Source organism: Pectinophora gossypiella, chromosome 5 (genome assembly GCF_024362695.1).
Source record: "Pectinophora gossypiella chromosome 5, ilPecGoss1.1, whole genome shotgun sequence".
In the NCBI taxonomy this organism is placed as follows: domain Eukaryota; kingdom Metazoa; phylum Arthropoda; class Insecta; order Lepidoptera; family Gelechiidae; genus Pectinophora; species Pectinophora gossypiella.
The window spans coordinates 12,808,893-12,828,523 of record NC_065408.1 but is presented as its reverse complement, the minus strand read 5'-3'; the positions used below and the strand labels follow the sequence as shown (position 1 = coordinate 12,828,523).

The window sequence follows — 19,631 nt, the reverse complement described above, 5'->3', positions numbered from 1 at the left end:
TCACATGAAAGCACGACATTTGCTCTGTTCGCGTTATAGGTATTTGAGTTGCATTTGTCGGTTTTCTGAAAATGTTTATCTCGCATTATCGCGGAACTGTCAACGTTAGTACCAGATGCAAGAAATTGTTTCTTAAGTGATTTACTTTTTAATTGTAATGGATTTGCAGATAAGTTGAGTTTTGATTTGCCGAAAGTTTTGCAATTTTTATTTTTAATTGGATAACTGCATGAGCCAGATTTTTCGGGTAGACAAACATTTGATTGGCGCCAGTGTGGATTTATGATGTACTTCGGTTGTATTTGATTAGCTTTTGTTGACATTTCCGAAGTAATATGTTTATGATTTGATTCATTTGCTGCATCTACTACAACTTCTTTGCTCATCTTCTTAGCTTTAGCGAATGTATTAAATTTAAATGTATAAAAACATTGCTTAAGAATGTCAGAAAATCCATTACGTTGTTTCTTAGTATTATCTAACGTGGTACTGTTTTTACGTAAATTTTTGCTGGATTGATAGTCGTTCATATTACTTTTTTCGGTGTCATCAATCCATGAAGTATTGGCATCTTTTGTACTTTTATTTTGATTAACTTTTTCAGTTCTATTTAATATTATTTGTTCTTCTGAAAGTTTTTCAATTTTACAGTTGTCTGTGTTAGATCGTTTCTTGTGCATGTGTTCTCTTACTTCTTTATCTTTTCCAAATATTTCCGGTTCAATTCGTCCTCTTTCGTTTAATAACTTATCATTGTCGTTTAGTTGCGCCATTATATTTATGTCATTATTTTTCTTTATTTGAGAAGGATGTATATTTTTATTCATTTTAAATTTCATCTTGAATGAAGATCCTTTGCTTAAAATTTGTTCTGGGTTTCTGTTACTTCGGGAGGACAGGTCCGCTTGAGTTATTTGGGATTGCATTCCTTTTGAAGTACAGCTAGACGAAGAAAAGCTCACATCATTCGTCTGGTAACTAGGTATATTAACGCTAAAACGCTTTCGGAATAAATCCGGCTGTACTTCACATTGTTGGTCCTGGTTAATACATTCGAATGGCTGATATCTTTTCGACTTTTGAAGTATCTGTTTTGATTCGGGTACATTACGAGACTCGTAAGATTTTTCAGTTTTCATCTTAGTTATGCTACATGTTGATGTAGACTCTGATGACACTTTTGAACTCACTATTGGTAAGTAAGTCATAGATTTAACATATTTGTTAAGAACGGTGTCTTTATTATTGTCATATTGTCCTTGATAGTTATTTTTACTATTTTGTATAGGCCATAAAGCCGCTACGTTAATTGCCACAGAATTTCTAACTTTTACATTCACTGCCGTCATTTTATCAAATGAAATAGTGGTTGCCACGGATATAGCAGATTTGTCATGATCGTGTGTCTGTATTTTATTGTTTCGAGTTGCCTTGTTGATACATTTAACACCTTTGTCCACATGCTCGGGAAATGTAGAACCAGTCATTTTTTGTAGAGCTGCTTTACCGTTCCCAACTTTAGACATTCTTTTTTCTTCAAAATTTTCTTCTGATGTTTGTACATCGGCAACGCGGTGCTTCAGCTTTTTACTTCTTCTTTTCTCTATGGGATTTTGAGTTTCACACCTAGAATTTCCACTAGATTTTGCATCTTTCGAATTTTTTAGATTTTGTTTCTCCAAAGTACTTGCGAGTTTACTTTTTTCGTTTAGCTGTGAATCAAATATCTGACCTGATATACCTTTAAATTCACTTTCTTGGTAATATTCATTGGTTGTATGGAATTTATTCACTTGAACTTTAGCACGTAACTTATTAATTATTGTCTTTGGTTGACTTTTGATAAGGGAACTAAAGGTACAAGTACATGGGGCTGATCGAATGTGTTTGGTTTTGAAACTCATTTTCAACTTTGATAGACTAGAAGCGGACGTCGAGTAGCGGCCTGTACCTCGAGACATTCTGCGTGTTGCTTTTAGATATTTACTATTCTTACGAACGTTTTTTACGTGATCATTTCCAACTGTACTGTAACTATACCAACTACACGATGCACTTAACTTCTTTGATCCTAGTGTGGAAGCGTTGTCCACCAAATTAACAAGCTCTAATATTGCACTATTTTTTTCTATGTTGTCACGCTGTTTTAAACTTGGCCGTGTCCATTGTGAGTCGTTGAATTGACTGCTTTCGCTGTCGAAATAGTGATAATTCTTAAAATCGCCATATGTAGGTATAGTATTTTCTAATACGCTCCTTTCTCTCGACGGAACACATTTTCTAAAGTTCCTTTTGGTTCTGGAGTCATCTGCAACTATTCGCAGCGAAGAAGTACGCTCGGATCGATTTAGTTCCATACAAGCAGTACACGAGCAACTGTTACTAGAACTGTAAGTGGGCTTCATGGTGCGTCGTCCTTTGTTGCAGCCACTTTCACAGAAAATATAATATCGAACCACAACTCAACATTTCAGAAATCTTCAATAAACGTTTGATATTACATTATACTTCACATGACATGACGCGCCAGATAATGACCTGGAAGTTGATAATCAATGATCAAATATAAGTTTTATTTTTAACGTTGTATACATTCGAATATCATTATTATTGTGTTTTGTAAAGCAAATACCTCGTCACTCCGATAGCAGGACCAGTGCTATCGAGATTTCTGTGGGACGCCTAACGACATATCACAAACTTAAAGAAAAACTTTAAATTCGTGCACATTTTATCAACTCAGAATTTACTAAACATTCACATAACATCGGACGATTTAAAATATATTTCTAAAATATTGTCATCGACCCATCTCGTAAATTTTTCATTGACAATGTCAACAATCTTCTGTTTACATTTTAAACGATTCTTTATCTTTTTCTTTCAAACCAGGTTACTTTTGTTTCATCATAAGAAGCACTCAATTTCAGAAAAGTTTACATTCTTCCATAATAAATAAATAAACACCATGACAGTATAACAAGTACTAATGTAGGTATGTTACTTGTTACTTCCATGCAAAATACTCTAGCGAAGAGACGAAGATAGCTTATAAAATCTATATAACAGAATAAGCTCGCCAGTAGTGGGATTTGTGCTCAGTTAATGGCAATAGGTAGCTTCGCCCCCTGTTATGGGACTTAAACATAGCTGGCGAGGGGTGGGTGTATATACGACTATACATCTCTGCCTACCCCTTCGTAGCTACAGGCGTGATTCTATGTTTGAAATCAGTTATCGACCTTACAACAAACAAGAAAGAAGACAATACTTGATTCAAATTCGGGGATGTTGTGAGTTATGTCTAAATAGCCGACTATACCTAGTTGCAAATCAATAGGTACCATAATTCCATATATTAGACGGGGAGCAGATAAAAATGTGTATTATAGGCACAGACATTCAATACTTTAATTATAGGAAGGTATCTACCTAATCTATCTATGTAGGTCAATACTAATACACATATAATAGCAATACTACCGATTTTGGTCCCCTGGAAAAAAATGTAGAGCAATAAAGCCGAAAATTGTGTTGTGTGCACTTTTTGATTTTAATAAAAAAAAATGTTTCGAAAAAATATTGTGTTATCTTCTATCGTGTGGGTTGTGAGGTAGATTACCAACCTCATCAACCCTGGTGTCAGGGTTGTTACTGAGCCGCCATAGGCCCCTGACATGACTCATGTAACGACTACGTACCTACTTACATCAGTAAGTAGTAACCGAGACCAACGGCTTAACGTGCCTTCCGAAGCACGGATCGTCTTACTTTTTGGACAATCAGGTGATCAGCCTGTAATGTCCTAACCAAACTAGGGATCACAAAGTGATTTTTGTGATTTGTCCCCACCGGGATTCGAACCCGGGTCCTCCGAGACGTGACCACAACGCTCAACCACTGGACCACGGAGGCCATTGTGAAATAGGTATTTAAAATGTTTCGTGGAGGTACATAGAGGTATGTGTGCAATAAATAATATTAGATTAGATTTGATAAAGCCGGTCATAGGATGGGTGACCACAAAAAAGAAAGTTTTAATCTCGGGCTCCTCCGTGCTTCGGAAGGCACGTTAAGCCGTTGGTCCCGGCTGCATTAGCAGTCGTTAATAATCATCAATCCGCACTGGGCCCGCGTGATGATTTAAGGCCCGATCTCCCTATCTATCCATAGGGAAGGCCCGTGCCCCAGCAGCAGTTAATGGGCTGATGATGAGATTTGATTAGATTATTGTAGTGGGTAGGTACTATGTACCTAATTACCTAACTCATCACATCACTAATTTAAGAGCCACACTCTTGTCGATAATGAATTAGGCTTACAATACACCACATAGGTACTAATAGGTATTAATTAGACAGTCAAGATTAATAGCATCTTTGTTTCTGTGGTTAGAGCGATGGGCTCACGATCCCAGAGGTCCTGGAATCGATTCCCAGTGGGGTTATGTAAAACGAAATATTACTTTGTGAGACCACCTACCTATGCCGGGCTATGCCAGCAGGCTACCTAGTCACCTGACTATCCGAAATTAAAATGCGTAGGTAATTTCCAATGAAGTCAATGAGCATCCGTGGGTTATGAATGACTGTTACCTATGAGATCAATGACCAACTTCATCAAACCTGGTGTCAGGGTTACTATTGAGCAAGTTTATACTGTTTCGGAAAGTGTTACAACTGAGAAGGAGAATCGAAATAAGGGTCTTCAATATTATCTAAGGGTCTTCAATATTATCCAAAGGCTTTAGAGTCAAGACTAGAATTTTCTCTGCCCGTTCTTGCTAACCTAACCTAATAGAGTTTACCTACCTACTAGGCAAGTAAATGATCATCACTCGACTTATCTACGGTTTAGTTTGTTTTTTAAAGAACCACAAGTTACCTATAAGACGAGAGCACAGGGTGGAGGGGGTAGAGCGACTAAGAAGCAACTTAACTTAGTTTTTTATAACTTTCCAGGTTTTAGAAAACTTTTCTAGCTACCTATATAGGTGGATAGGTTATTATCACAGATTAGGAAATAATTAGGGCGAGTAAGATTCTATTCAATAACAGATAAGTTTATTTAGGTACTTACTCTATAGGTACATAGGTACTACAAAATATCTAAGGTAATGTCATTATTAAAAATAAAGTGTATCTAGACTCTGAGTAAGTTAGAACTTAGAACTAAGAATTACTCATATAAGAGGTGAGTGACTTTAGAGTTCAAGACACCTGCGTGACAGGTTGCATGGGAGTCAAGCCGACAAACTTACCTGAAGTTTTTCTGCAGCCAAGCTCCAATCAACCGGCAACTTTTCAATTCAAACACACACACAAAACACTAAACTGGATATTTTCATCACTTGTCACTCGAAAATGTAACAGAAATAAGTTTTCGTGATACTCCGCGCGGCGATAATACGCGACACAACAGACGTGCACTCACAAATATGTAGCAACACAAACTAAATCGCGAACGGAACCGGTACTCGACACCATACAACTTTCAAAGCTTCTCAAAAAACGTTCCAATGGGTACGCTTGCAGACTCGTAGCGCCATCTATGTATAATTTCGAAACTTATAGAAACCAAGTGAGTTATGTAGTTTTATTACGTCAACAGATGGCGCGTTAAAATAGTGTAGAAGTTCATATATATTTTGATAGATGGCGCAACGGCATATTAGCTAGCAATTTTTTTCGAAATTATCATTTTATATTGTTCTTAATTTTGTTAAAATGTGTATTATTGTTTTATTTCACTGGTTCATTTCAAATTGTTAGTATGTAATCTAATAGTTTATTGTGTCAATAGATTGCTAATATGTGATGATAGCAGTTTATTATTGCATAATATTCTGGAGATCCTTGGACCAGAAAACAAAACAACAGGTCTCCATTGTATAAATAAAACTGCCAATAAATAATATTATTTATAATTTTACATATATTATAATTCAAATTCAAAAATATCTTTATTCAGTAGGTATCAAAGTTAAACTTTGAAGCATATTTTTTTACTTAACATAATATTATGTCTCATCGGCCTTAAACTACTGCTGCTTCTCATAACCTGTATAGCCAGGAAAAAGATGCTCCAAGACCTCAGCACTGAGTCTTAGAAGTTCTTTAAAAAAAACATTCAATGTGTAACATAATTTATTATTTAAAAATATATTTGTTGATATTATTTGTTTCCTATAAAATATATACAATCAATAATAAGAAGTTCATATCATTTCATACAAAAGGTACTATGATTTTTCTTCTTCAGATTCTGTTTCGGATTCCGATGGAGGCCACATTGGCCGATCATCTTTTTCTTTCCCAACATCATCTAGATACTTAGCCTGTGCCTCTAAAACACTCTTACTATCTGTACATGCTGCATACAAATCTAATGCATCTGAATTGAGTTCAAGAAATGAATGGCCCCATGAAAATTTAGATAAATAGAACTGCGCCTCTTTCTTGTGTCCAGTTATGACCATAGCTGCTGCTAAAGCTTCAACACAGCTCAACTGGTAGGGTTTTCCGTAGTTGATTGGATTTGCAGCCACAAGGAAAGGTAACAGTCGTGGGTGTGGTGACTTCATTCTGGTGAATGGAGTTTCATCTATTTTAGCCCATGAACAGTCTATCACGGCCAACCCGAACTTTTCTATGATTTCTTTGTCATTAGGACTTACACATTGAGTACCAACAGGCGATAAGACGAGGCCGGGAAAACGTTGTCCAAGTTTTAAATTCTTTATCAAATTGTGTCTCAGTAATTTTCTTCCTGAACATTTCTTTGGGTCACAGTGGTTGAGATCCCACATGCTGACGGTAAATGATGCTTCATGCCCTTCATCGTTGGAACTGCTGCCGTCGCTATCATCGGAAGACTGGACACTTAATTCACTAAATCTTTCCGCATAATTTCGTTGAACGTGGTTGTTGGATGGTTTTCCACGAACAGCTCCTTTCTTCCCCGGAGCCATAGAATAAGCAATTTAACAGATTAAATCTGTAATATTACGGTTTATGAAAGCGAGTCTACTGCACACTGCACTGCAAAACACAACATACATAACCTCAAAATCAAAACAAACAAACGTCAAACCTATTTTTTTTTCTTTGCAACGTTCCGTCACGACACAATGGAATCAAAGCATTCGGCCAATTTCTAAAAATATTAACTGCTTCAAATAACGTTAAACAAAACAGCCAACAAAAACTATTCACAATAATACACTACAAAATCTAGCAACTGATATACTGCGCAGCAGACCGTGGTGGAGCGGGACGTAGGTGGATATAATATCCTATTGCGATTTATGTATTGCGCCGCTGTATATCCAGTTTTCCACAATGTTCATTTTGTTTCCTTAGGTAGATAGGTACCTACGTAACTTTTATGTAAACTGACGTCTAATGCTCTTGACTTGATAAAGTAAGTACCTGCCAACCAAATAACTGCTTAGGTACAGTAAAAGGTAGGTAAGTACTTTATCTATTTCATAATAAATTGCATCTTAATACCTACCTAATGTAGCTACCTAATAATTTACATACCTTCTGACTTAGGTACTTATTGACGATCTTTTTATGGAGAACTATGCGGTATATTTTTTTTCTTCAATGCAATATTTTGTTTTGACAATCATCAGTCATTATTGAAAGATAAAATTATATTTTTTCCCTAACATTAGTGAGAGATATTTTATATTTTGAACAGGAATATTAAATAATTCAAAATTGACTTTACACGAGGAAGAATGAGCAGCGCCTCGATGGCTGGTAAGAGATTATTTTCGGACGTAATTATTTTTCCGCTCCATAGATATAGATTTCTAGACGTGACTCCTGTCTGGACGGTGTAGAGTAAGTGATACATTTTCATACCTAGTTACGTACCTACTCTACTAAATGTATCGCGATTAGGGAGATAATTTGGAAGCAAATCAGAAAGAAAGTAGACCGTATACCTACCTGCTGACAGGCAACGGCCTCCGTGGTCCAGTGGTTGAGCGTTGGGCTCACGATCCGGAGGCCCCGGGTTCGAAGCCCGGTGGGGACATATCACAAAAATCACGTCGTGATCCCTAGTTTTGTAAGGACATTACAGGCTGATCACCTGATTGTCCGAAAGTAAGATGATCCGTGCTTCGGAAGGCACGTTTAGACGTTGGTCCGGGTTACTGCTGACTGATGTAAATGAGTAATCGTTACATAAGCCATGTCAGGGGGCTTTCGCGGCTCAGTAGTAACCCTGACACCAGGGTTGATGAGGTTGGAATTCCACCTCGCATTCCGAAAATTTCGGGATCTCGCGGGATTGATATTTCCAAACCCGCGGGATCTCGAATTTGCGATCTCGAGTCGGGATTGCGTTCCCTAATACTATCAATTACGACTAAGTATCATTACATTCAGTAGATATGAAACTAAGCGAGGAATGAATGACACACAAACCAACAGGTATAGAATACACCATTAATAAATTAACAGCGTATTAGTTGATCGATATTCCACAAAGATGGTGATAGAATGGTAGTCACACCATTGTGTCAGTGGTTGTGAACGGTGACAGTCGACTGTGACATTATTAGTACAACGATATCACCACCGCAAAGTAAGCTTCAATTTATTTTTTATAAAGCTACCCTTTAGTAACGCACAAATTACATGCAGCCATGCTAGGTTGGCTGGCAGAAATCTCTTTGAGAATAAATATTGCATCCACACCAACATATTGCACTTATTTTCTTTGTCATGGTTAATTATACCAAAGTGTATTACCGGCTGGTGCGAGCCCTCAGCGCTCCCCATTTGCCCGGCCAAGTAGTTAATGCCATTTGCGGCAAATTACAATAAGTCACGTCAAAAAAAGTGCGTGAACTGAAGTATATAATACATAGTTAATAATAAATTTGGAGCGTTTGGTCACAGATTAGGTAATTGTTTAGGTTTGCAGCACTTATATTTACTTGCTTAAATGAAGATGTACTACTAAGTGATTGGGTAGTTTCCTAGGTCAAAGATAAATTATTAAATTCTGATTATTAAATAAAGACAGATCTAAAGGTGACAAAACACGTTTTCTTTTTATATTTAACTTATTTATGAATTTTATTAAACAAAAATATTATTATTATTATTACAATAATAAGCGCGACATTTTGTCACGTTTTTCTATGACGTCACAGATTGCTTTTGCATACAACTTCCATAGTAGGTAATTTCGTGTTTTGACGTTTAGTAAAAAGTAACTGATTTAACTAGTTCGAAATTAGCCTATTTTTTATCTAGCCATACAATATTTTGGCTGTCATTGCTTCTTGGTCCCCAATTGGAAAAGAGCGTAGGTATGTTAATTACATACGATGTGTAGTTATTGTGTTATAGTGACTTATTTGTGAGGTAATTACCAACCTCATCAATCCTGGTGTCAGGGTTATTATTGAGCCCCAAAGGCCCCTGACATGGCTCACGTAACGATTCGATTATTAGATATTAACGATCACTTACATCAGTAAGTAGGGACCAACGGCTTAACGTGCCTTCCGAAGCACGTGCCTTCGGACAATCAGATGATCAGCCTGTAACGTTCTTACCAAACTAGGGACCGATTCGAACCTGAGACCTCTGGATCGTGAGTCCAACGCTCAACCACTGGACCACAGAGGCCGTTTATATTGACTTAATAAAATTAAAAATACACTAGGCTCACCATTCTTACACCATAACTTCTCCTTCATAAAATATACAATTTTATATACTTTGCATACTCTCATGTATACAAACGTCGCTTTTAACCTCTCATCTGCCGAGATACCAGACACAATAGATTTTACATTGTGTCTGGTCGAGATCCGCGTTCCGGCAGATGAGAGGTTATTCGAGGTCACCTGACTGTCCGAAAAAGTAAGATGATTCCGTGCTTCGGAGGGCACGTTTAGACATTGGTCCCGGCTATTAGCCGTAAAAACACCTCCACCGACCTGCAGTGGAGCAGCGTGGTGGAGTATGCTCCATACCCCCCCAGAGAGGTTAGACAAAGAGAAAAATATGATTAGTTCCAGTCGAGGAATGATTGGTAATTATTTGGTAGGCGTAGTTAGGTATTGTTTGAGGGCACAGGCTTGGCTATGAGTCATTGTTACAGACTGACCGACCGTGACTTAGGTCATACACAATATACCTAATCGAATTGACGAATGCTATATTATATACCTACCCTTACCTATGGTTCGTGTTCACATGGAAACTTTTAATATTTTCTAATAATGAACCGAACCTGATTGTCCGAAAGTAAGATGATCCGTGCTTCGGAAGGCACGTTAAGACGTTGGTCCCGGTTACTGCTGACTGATGTAAATGAGTAATCGCTACATAAGCCATGTCAGGGGCCTTTGGCGGCTCAATAATAACCTTTACACCAGGGTTGATGAGGTTGGGCATCCACTTCACAACCCACATGCATGATGTTCGTGCGTCACCCAATAGGGTCCACATAATATCAGCGTCGTGGTTCGCGCCGCGACTTGTGCTGAGTGAGGCCCTTTTATCTCAGGACGTCCACCACCTCCTTGTGATCATTTCGACTAACATCCTTCTTGCTTTTTTGTAATTGTTTTAGTGGAAATAAGACATGATATTGTTGTCTTTCTTTTTGTGTGTGGCGTCCTTTCATAATAAACTATTTCTATTCTATTCTATTCTATTGATAGAAGAGGACCTATTACGTTGGTCTGACAGAAATGTCGGTGAGTTGTGGGTATTTAGTTCATCTTGCGATGGAAGTACCTCTGATAGTACCTCTCAGGTACCTCTCAGTTGTAAGCTTCTGTTTATGTACGAAACGATCATACATGGGGGTGTGATAATCGCTGAACATAGTTACATGAGGGTGTTTCTGGTAGCCAATAAGCCTCTCTATCTAATTTTTAATTTTGAACGTGAACCTCTGGGCCATCCTGTTTCTGGTAGCCAATAAGCCTCTCTATCTAATTTTTAATTTTGAACGTGAACCTCTGGGCCATCCTGTTTCTGGTAGCCAATAAGCCTCTCTATCTACTTTTTAATTTTGAACGTGAACCTCTGGGCCATCCTGTATATGTATCGTAACTACACACCTATATGTAGGTACCTACTGGAAATAACACTGTCTAGGCTATCATTATTAATGTATAGGTAGGTACATAGCCTTGAAACGGCCTGGGAAAAGACAACTGTCTTTGTTTACTTACTTATTCATTCAAATTGCTATCATATGAGGTTTGGCAGTCACTGGATACGGTTTTGAACTACTTTCTAAAATATAAATAAAATAATCAGACACAAATAAGGTATGTAGGTACCTACCTTCGCTACGTTTATGTAGATAGGTACTTCTAGGTAGGTACCAGTATTATTCATAGTTTTTGAATTTGTAAAATATTTATAGTTAATTCGCTCATTATGTACTTATCATTCCCGCTGCAAGAAACGTTAGCAATTTATGAAATCTAATAATACAGGTGATAAATTTAATATAAACACTGTTTCTTTGACTTAGTGATGTCACAATCAATTCTTAATTTTACTTTCATGGTTGTTGATTATCATCATCATCATCATCATCAGCCCATTAACGTCCCCACTGCTGGGGCACGGGCCTTCCCTATGGATGAATAGTGAGATCGGGCCTTAAACCATCACGCGGGCCCAGTGCGGATTGATGGTTATTAACGACTACTAATGCAGCCGGGACCAACGGCTTGACGTGCCTTCCGAAGCACGGATGAGCTCGAGATGAAAACTTTTTTTTTGTGGTCACCCATGCCGCTCCCTTATCGGACTATATTAAATAGGTACAGTTAAAATGCCTCGCAGACACTGCTTAAGGGTTGTACCTCATCACACTTTAGCCTTCTCGACCCTACTGACATGACTCATGTAACGACTAGGTACTTACATCAGTAATTAGTAACCAATAATTAGGGATCAACGGCTTAACGTGCCTTCCGAAGCACGGATCATCTTACTTTTTGGGACAATCAGGTGATCAGCTTGTAATGTCCTAGCCAAACTAGGGATAAAGTGATTTTTGTGATTTGTCCCCAACGGGGTTCGTACCCGGTACGTCCGGATCGTGTGCACAACGCTCAACCATTGGACGACGGAGGCCGTAACTGTCTTACTTGAATTAAAAAAAAAACATAAAACATAAACAGCCTATATACGTCCCACTGCTGGGCACAGGCCTCCCCTCAATCAACCGGAGGGGGTATGGAGCATACTCCACCACGCTGCTCCACTGCAGGTCGGTGGAGGTGTTTTTACGGCTAATAGCCGGGACCAACGTCTTAACGTGCCCTCCGAAGCACGGAATCATCTTTTTCGGACAATCAGGTGATTCAAGCCTGAAAAGCCCTTGATCTGCCTAAATCACAAACAAAGGACAGTCTCACAAAGTGATTTCGACATTGTCCCCATCGGGAATCAAACCCGGACCTCCAGATCGTGAACCTAACGCTCTTAAATTTATACACAATAAAAATCTTTATCTTTGTCTTTGTTTCAGCTTGCTTCAACTACAACGACAACGATAAGAAAGCTAAGCCACCGGCAGCCGGCGACAGCAAGAACAGTAAGGAGCTCAGCATGGACAGCGCCCGTGAGTACTTCATGGTCACCATCATAATCTTCATACCACAAAGTGAAAAATTCTAAAAAAGCTGTCACAGGCGGGACCTGCCTACCGGGTTCACACCAAACACTTCAGAACCCCGATACCGACCCCGCCGGCGTGGTCGACGATTTCCCGCATTCAGCGCTTATCGCTATCGATCCACTAGGGTCGATCAATCCTTTCAAATATTCTTCCTCTCAAACGACGCCCTGAGCCGAGATTCGCGCCCAACTGGGCACCCTCAGGCCTGTTGTCTTAAAAGTTGTACCGAGTGAGAGCTTTCAGCGCTTCCCATTTGTCCGGCCAAGTAGTTAATGCCATCTGCGGCAAATCTACAATAAGTCAAAACTCTACCGGGACCTTGCTTTGCGCACTTACTTTTACACGCGCAAACGTCAAATTGCAATATTGTTTTCTTGTTTTTGTTTTTTAAATGGCCACATCGAAGCAATTCATATTGCTTGCAACCCCCTGTACCCGCAGCTCTTGTCAACCTGGAACGAACTTATTGATCATTACACCACCGGGTCCTTGCGATATTTTCCGATGTATATACTTATTTTGTAATCTTTTACTTACATAAGATCAGCCTATTTCCCTTTGGAGACTCTATGCCACAGAATTCCACTTCCTACGATCCTGACCGTGGTCGGTAAGGATCAGTTTCGCTTCTTCCATTCTCGTCAAGGACTTCATACATTCTTAGAGTTTAGAGTCTTGTAATATTTTATCAAAGTTTATTATTTGTCATCATCTCTTCAGCGTTATCCCGTTTTCAAAGGGTCCAAACGGACCCTGTACAGAAGCGACTGCCTGTCTGACCTCCCAACACGCGAAGGGAAATCCAGCCCAATACAGATTAGGTCACATACCTCCGAAACGCATTTCTCGGGTATGTGGGTGCTCACGATGTTTTCCTTCACCCCTGAGCACGCGATAATCATTTAATCAGTTGACTAAACTGAATGTTACTTAGTATTACAAAGTTCAGTTGTTTAGTAATTCTGTTTTAAAAACAATAATTAACCAAAGTTTTGTTAGCTAATTAAAACTTTCAGTGCTCTTGAGAGAATCGGCTCGTAGTAAACTGATAATGCTAAGGATAAGTACAGTCATGAGCAATATAATGTACCCACCTTAGGACTCTGTCGCACTAACATATTTGACATTTAGTGAGACTTACAGTTCTATTTGTCCAAAAAGTTAATGTGACATGCTACCAAAGTGTATACATATTAATGATCATGACCGTACAGAGGTGGTGATGTGATCATATGATCTAGCTGTTTAGCACTTTAGACACTAAAGTCTAACTTATTTTCGCAACAGCAATATTAAAGCCCCTATGATGAAAGGCTGCATCGATCGATAAAATAACGTTTCGCCGATACCCAGTTTACTCATGCCTAACATAAAAATACGGTGACTGTTAATTAGCCATGAGGGTGTATGTTCGGTCACGAGCATTAATATGTATACACTTTGGTACCATGTCACATTAACTTTTTTGACAAATTGAACTGTAAGTCTAACTAAATGTCAAATATGTTAGTGCGACAGAGTCCTAAAGTGGGTATATTATATTGCTCATGACTGTTCATGGTTATTTATTGCTGTATTAGTCGTACTTTCAGCAAACATTCAGCTATTTTTGTAGGGTATTTTCCTTCTTTCATTGACCTATAAAATATGTTAGTTTTACGAGGAACTTTGCAGGCTACGTTCCCCAAAAATAATTATAGATGGCGCTGTCGAGATTTAACGTGATAATTAGCTACTTTCTCATTACTCGGGTACCTACATAATTATTTAAAAATATAATGTAATGGCAGAAGCATAATATATAAAAGTAATTGTTGCTTGATATTTAGATCACATTATGTATAGAATTATGTTCCTACCTTTATTGCTTGTCTTTATTTTGATCAGAATAATAATGGGTGAAAGATGTAATTACCTGGGTGTAATAAAAAGGATGAAATTTATACCCAAAAATAAAGATTAAAGATGCACATGTCTGTTATCCACGAAATTAGAAGGTTAAACGAAGGAAAATCTGTACAGCGCCATCTATATTGTTTTTGAGGAATATAGCTTGGAAACTCCCTCAATTTTGCTATATGTACCTCTTACAGTGCCGCGTGTAGGTAGTCCTTGCCGCTCCCTTCACATCACATCATCAGCCCATTAACGTCCCCACTGCTGGGGCACGGGCCTTCCCTATGGAGGGATAGGGAGATCGGGCCTTAAACCATCACGCGGGCCCATTGCGGATTGATGGTTATTAACGACTGCTAATGCAGCCGGGACCAACGGCTTAACGTGCATTCCGAAGCACGGAGGAGCTCGAGATGAAAACTATTTTTTTGTGGTCACCCATGCCGCTCCCTTATCGGACTATATTAAATAGGTACAGTTAAAATGCCTCGCAGACACTGCTTAAGGGTTGTACCTCATCACACTTTAGCCTTCTCGACCCTGCCGCGTGCGGTAGCTCTCTCTCGCTCTAACAAATGACGGTTCTGAGTAACAGAAAAGGATAGGAAAGTTATTTCAAAAACGCGCTTACGGTATGGCTTTCACACTTCTTCTCTTCTATCGTGTGAGTTGTGAGGTGGATTACCAACCTCAACAACAGGGTCAGGGTTACTATTGAGTGACCCTGTTGTTGTGGCGGCTCAATAGCCGCCAAAGGCCCCTGACATGGCTCATGTAACAACTACTTACTTACATCAGTAAGTAGTAACCGGAACCAACAGCTTCACGGCTTCAGCGGCTTTCAGTGTAGGTAAGTCGGCGATACCGGGATTTGAAGACATATTTGCTTTTTAACCCTTTCACGGACAGAGATCATGGGTCATTGATGGTTCATAATAGGTAAATGACACCTTGGGATCGGAATGTCATTAGACGTTCTGTCCTTGAAAGTGTTAATCATGAACGTTCCGTTACAACGAACGAACGGACGAACGGAACGGTTTTAGGTTACAAAACATATTTTCCCTATTCCCTACAAAAGCTTTAGTGATTCAAAAATTACGGTGAACATAATACAATTGCATGTTGATAAAAGTTAATAGGTTTGGACACGCGAGCGTGACGCATAGTCGAATGACGGATGACACATTTATTGTCGAATATTAGACCCTTTGGGAGACGAAACTAGGTCGATTAAAGTATCCTTAATGCACCAAGTTCAACATACATAGACATGTATAAACTCACGCCTATTTAACCCATAACCCACACGATAGAAGTAGAGACAACTGGGGTAAACAGAGGAACTCCATTTGCTTCCACGCTGACACATTTTTTTTCCTTCCTCTACGTTCATCAATCGTTTCATACACGCACTCCGGTTCAGAGTAGATCGTACTGAACTTTACCGTCATCATCATCATCAATTTAAGAGCCACGCTCTTGTCGGTGCAGCATTTTCCATGCTTCTGCAAATGCTACACCGACAAGAGCGTGACTCTTAAATTGATGAAGAGGGAAACTACTGCCGCAGTGGTTTCCCTCTTGCCTTCCGCCCCGCCGTACTCTGTCTGATGCAAGTGGGATGGCGCCCAGAGTAGTCTATTACAAAGCCATACTAGGACTCCTGTCCTCCGCCTCTGAATAGTACTGACAGTTACTGCTACCCTCTGTCAGGTTCCAGGTTACAGTCCCTGTGAACCTTACCGTACCCAGTTCATAAAATTATATTATAAAGGGACCCAGACATGGCTCGTGTAGCTACTGTACTACGTAATACCGGCACCAACGGTTTAACGTGCCTTCCGAAGCACGGGTCATCTTACTTTCGGACATTTGAGTAATCAGCCTGTAATATCCTAACCAAACTAAGGACCTGTTATGTGCCCACCGAGATTCGATCCCGGGACCTCCGGATCGTGACACCAAAGCTCAACCACAGAACCACGGAGGCCGTTTTCTAGCTACCTATAAAACCACCAAACAGTTTCATACCTTCATTACAGCTCATCAACTTTAAGTTGCAAAGAAAGTGCTGAAGGTTACCCTAATTGAAAACGTCAGGAAACTATCTATCAATCATGAAACAAGTTCCCTAAAGAATAGCTTCAATTAACAAATCCACTCGGCAATTTTCTTCACCTTGAAGAAGCCTTGAGCTAGTTTTATAAGGCCTAATTATGATTTTAGGACGAAATAAAGAGTTATATCTATTTACATATAATAAAATTTATAGACGGCGATTAGGCTCATCACCTATCTCACTTTATTATATGGCTCAGTAGGGCTAACAAGCGCAACGTGATAAAGTTTTGCCACGGTCATTTCATTGATTCTGACGATATAATTATGACATTTTGTCGATTGGTGCTAATATGTGGACCCAAATAAGCCATGTAGGTATGTCGTCAGGGGAAAAACAAACTGATCGATTGACAAAAATTTTATCACGCTGCGCATGTTAGTCCTGCAGGTGAAGTATAGATACAGTCATGAGCAATATAATGTACCCACTTTAGGACTGTGTCCTACTAACATATTTTACATTTAGTAAGACTTACAGTTCAATTTGTCAAAAAAGGTAATGTGACATGGTACCAAAGTGTATACATATTATTAATGCTTGTGACCGTACCTACTTACTCGTGGATTTTATGTTAGGTTGTTAGATACTTAAGTTAGATGTACCCTTGAAGTGTAATGATCTCCTGGTTGTATAATTTTTGGCTAGATATTAAAAATAAAAATGGCACCTAAGTTTAATTTGTGTGGATTATGTGGAATAGGTATACATAATACGAACGGAAGAAAGAAACTAGATACTCATTTCGTAATTCTTTTCGTAAAAGATAGATTTATCGATTTTTATTTAGTAAGTATAGATATAATTCATTTGTTTAAGTTTAATATAGGTATATAGTATTAGATAGACACGATGAGGGTGGCTTTAAAAAACCCTCTAAGTATATATTATAAAATATGATTTAAAAAAATATCAATACAATATTTATTACCATATAACCTTGTAACCGAACAGTCGTAATAAGCATGTTACACTAGACTGAGTTCAGTTGGTACTGGCAAGAAACTTTCTAGGCTACGTTCCTTAAAAGCAATACTGATGGCGTTGTTAAGATTTTTCTTCGTTTAACCTTCTACGTAGTTTCACGGATAACAGATATATGTATATGCAACTTTTGTATTTGTTTGGCTGCCTATCTTCCCGTGCATGTCGTAAAAGGCGACAAAGGGACAGTCCTATCAAACATGATGGATTATCTGTAAGCGCGATAGGCTGATTCCCTATCATCATACGGTTTATCATTATCCACCTCAGCCGGGTTTGCATGACAACCGCGCCGCGCGCGACGCGAATTATATTGAGCGCTTCGACCAATAAACGATACGAATGCTATCTACGTTGATGGACGTCAAACGGCTATTGGTCGAAGGCCTCGGTATAAATCGCGCCGCGCGCGGCGCGGTTACCGTGCAGGGCCTACAGGACTATGTATCAAAAGTGTCTGCAAATAGTTTTTTTTATTATTCGTAGTTCTGCCCACCCCTTCGGGGAATACGGGCGTGAGTTTATGTATGTATTTATTGGGTATAAATGATGACCCTTGTGTATTACATCCAGGCACAATTATATGTTTTATTTTTACTCTTTATTTAAGGAGCTTTATCAAAAATGAAAATGTCGCTCCATTGTTCAAGAAAAATATCTTTTATATATAATAGATTTTATATATATAAAAAAAATTTGGCCCCATCAGAGAATGGGTCAGTCAATGCCGAATTACACTGGCCCAAAAAAGGTTGTCTGCGGAATAATTGACGTCTGACGACCTCGTTCCGGTCACACTCCATTAGAATATGGAAAACATCTTCGATGACTTCATAGACACCACAATTAGGGGAAGGTACTTTCTTCATCAAATAAGCGAACTTATTGAATGGGATGTGACCAGAGCGGAGTCGAAATGCCGTAACACATTCATTTCTGCTGAGGTTACCATTATCCACCCATCATTATTCTGATCAAAATAAAGAGAAGCAATATACCTACCTAGCAATATCGTGATCCAAATATCAAGCGACAATTCTTTTTGTAAGTATAAATGTTTCTGTCATTACATTGTATTTTTGAATAATTTTGTAAGTACCGAGTGATGAGAAAATACGTAGGTATTATTACGTTAAATCGCAACAGCGCAATCTATATTATTTTTGGGGAACATAGCTTGGAATGTCCTTCATTACTTAACTAAAGCTCAGTACCAACCGGCGAGGGTCGGTTACATTGTACTAAGTTATAAAAACTTCCGAGTAGTTCCGAGCGAGCGAGCTTCAGTACGTTTGCACGGCTTGCTCATATAACTCGTGCATTCTTAACTGAGCAAACCGCGATCAAGAAAAATGTGACAGATCTATTCGGGATAACCTTAAAATACCTACAAACATTTATTTATAATGATGTTTTAAATGATATCGCCAGGAATACAGCTAACATGTATCTCGGCAAACTAAAAACTAATTCGAATAGTAAGTGTGGTTGTTTCAATATATAAATTTTATGTGAAATAACAATAGAAACAGTGTTTGTGTATCTGTGCGGTTTATGTTTCAGTGTTATCGTCGTAAATCTATACTTACGTATAGTTTGTCTTTATTACCTAGTAACTAGGTACCTTTTTTGAATGTTTTAATATTCACAGTCGGTCATTTACCTGTAGTACGGTATTATTTTAGTGTGACTCGTTAAAAACAAGGGTGTTTTATTGAAAGGGAAAGTTTTGGCCAAACCACTGGCACTGCGACGCTATGCGGCATTTTTGTCAAACCGAAAAAGTTGGAAAGGTGTCAAGATATTGCTGTGTTTAATAGGATGTAGTGGCTACCTAAATTGTTAACTAGGCAGGCATTGTTATCGATTGATCGTACGTTTATAAAGTCGACAACCTGGCAACGACTTATTAGGGATAGGTTATAACTTGGTATAACGTTAC

The 19,631-nt window shown here is 38.7% G+C and overlaps 3 protein-coding genes across 7 annotated transcripts in view; 1 reads left to right on the top strand and 2 right to left on the bottom strand.

Moving 5' to 3' along the window:
* Positions 1-5,442, bottom strand: part of LOC126367000 (protocadherin-like wing polarity protein stan) — a 273,660-nt gene extending 268,218 nt beyond the window's left edge. For both annotated transcript variants that reach the window (XR_007566430.1, XM_050010348.1), the window contains exon 1: positions 5,261-5,442. The gene's annotated coding sequence lies outside the window, so the exon portion shown is untranslated. The remainder of the gene's footprint in view (positions 1-5,260) is intronic.
* Positions 1-19,631, top strand: part of LOC126367085 (calcyphosin-like protein) — a 111,089-nt gene that overhangs the window by 79,754 nt on the left and 11,704 nt on the right. Inside the window, exons 1-2 of one of the 4 annotated variants that reach the window (XM_050010490.1) lie at positions 7,447-7,465; positions 12,538-12,630. In XM_050010490.1, coding sequence (XP_049866447.1) covers positions 12,618-12,630 — 13 coding nt within the window. In that variant the 5' untranslated portion in view covers positions 7,447-7,465; positions 12,538-12,617. Of the gene's footprint in view, positions 1-7,446; positions 7,470-12,537; positions 12,631-18,990; positions 19,168-19,631 lie in introns of those variants that run through there. The other 3 variants (XM_050010489.1, XM_050010487.1, XM_050010488.1) reach the window with 3 other exon arrangements.
* On the bottom strand, positions 5,973-7,254 carry LOC126367089 (18S rRNA aminocarboxypropyltransferase). Its single transcript, XM_050010493.1, has one exon. The coding sequence runs from the start codon at positions 6,968-6,970 to the stop codon at positions 6,242-6,244; it is 729 nt and encodes a 242-aa protein (XP_049866450.1). The 5' UTR covers positions 6,971-7,254; the 3' UTR covers positions 5,973-6,241.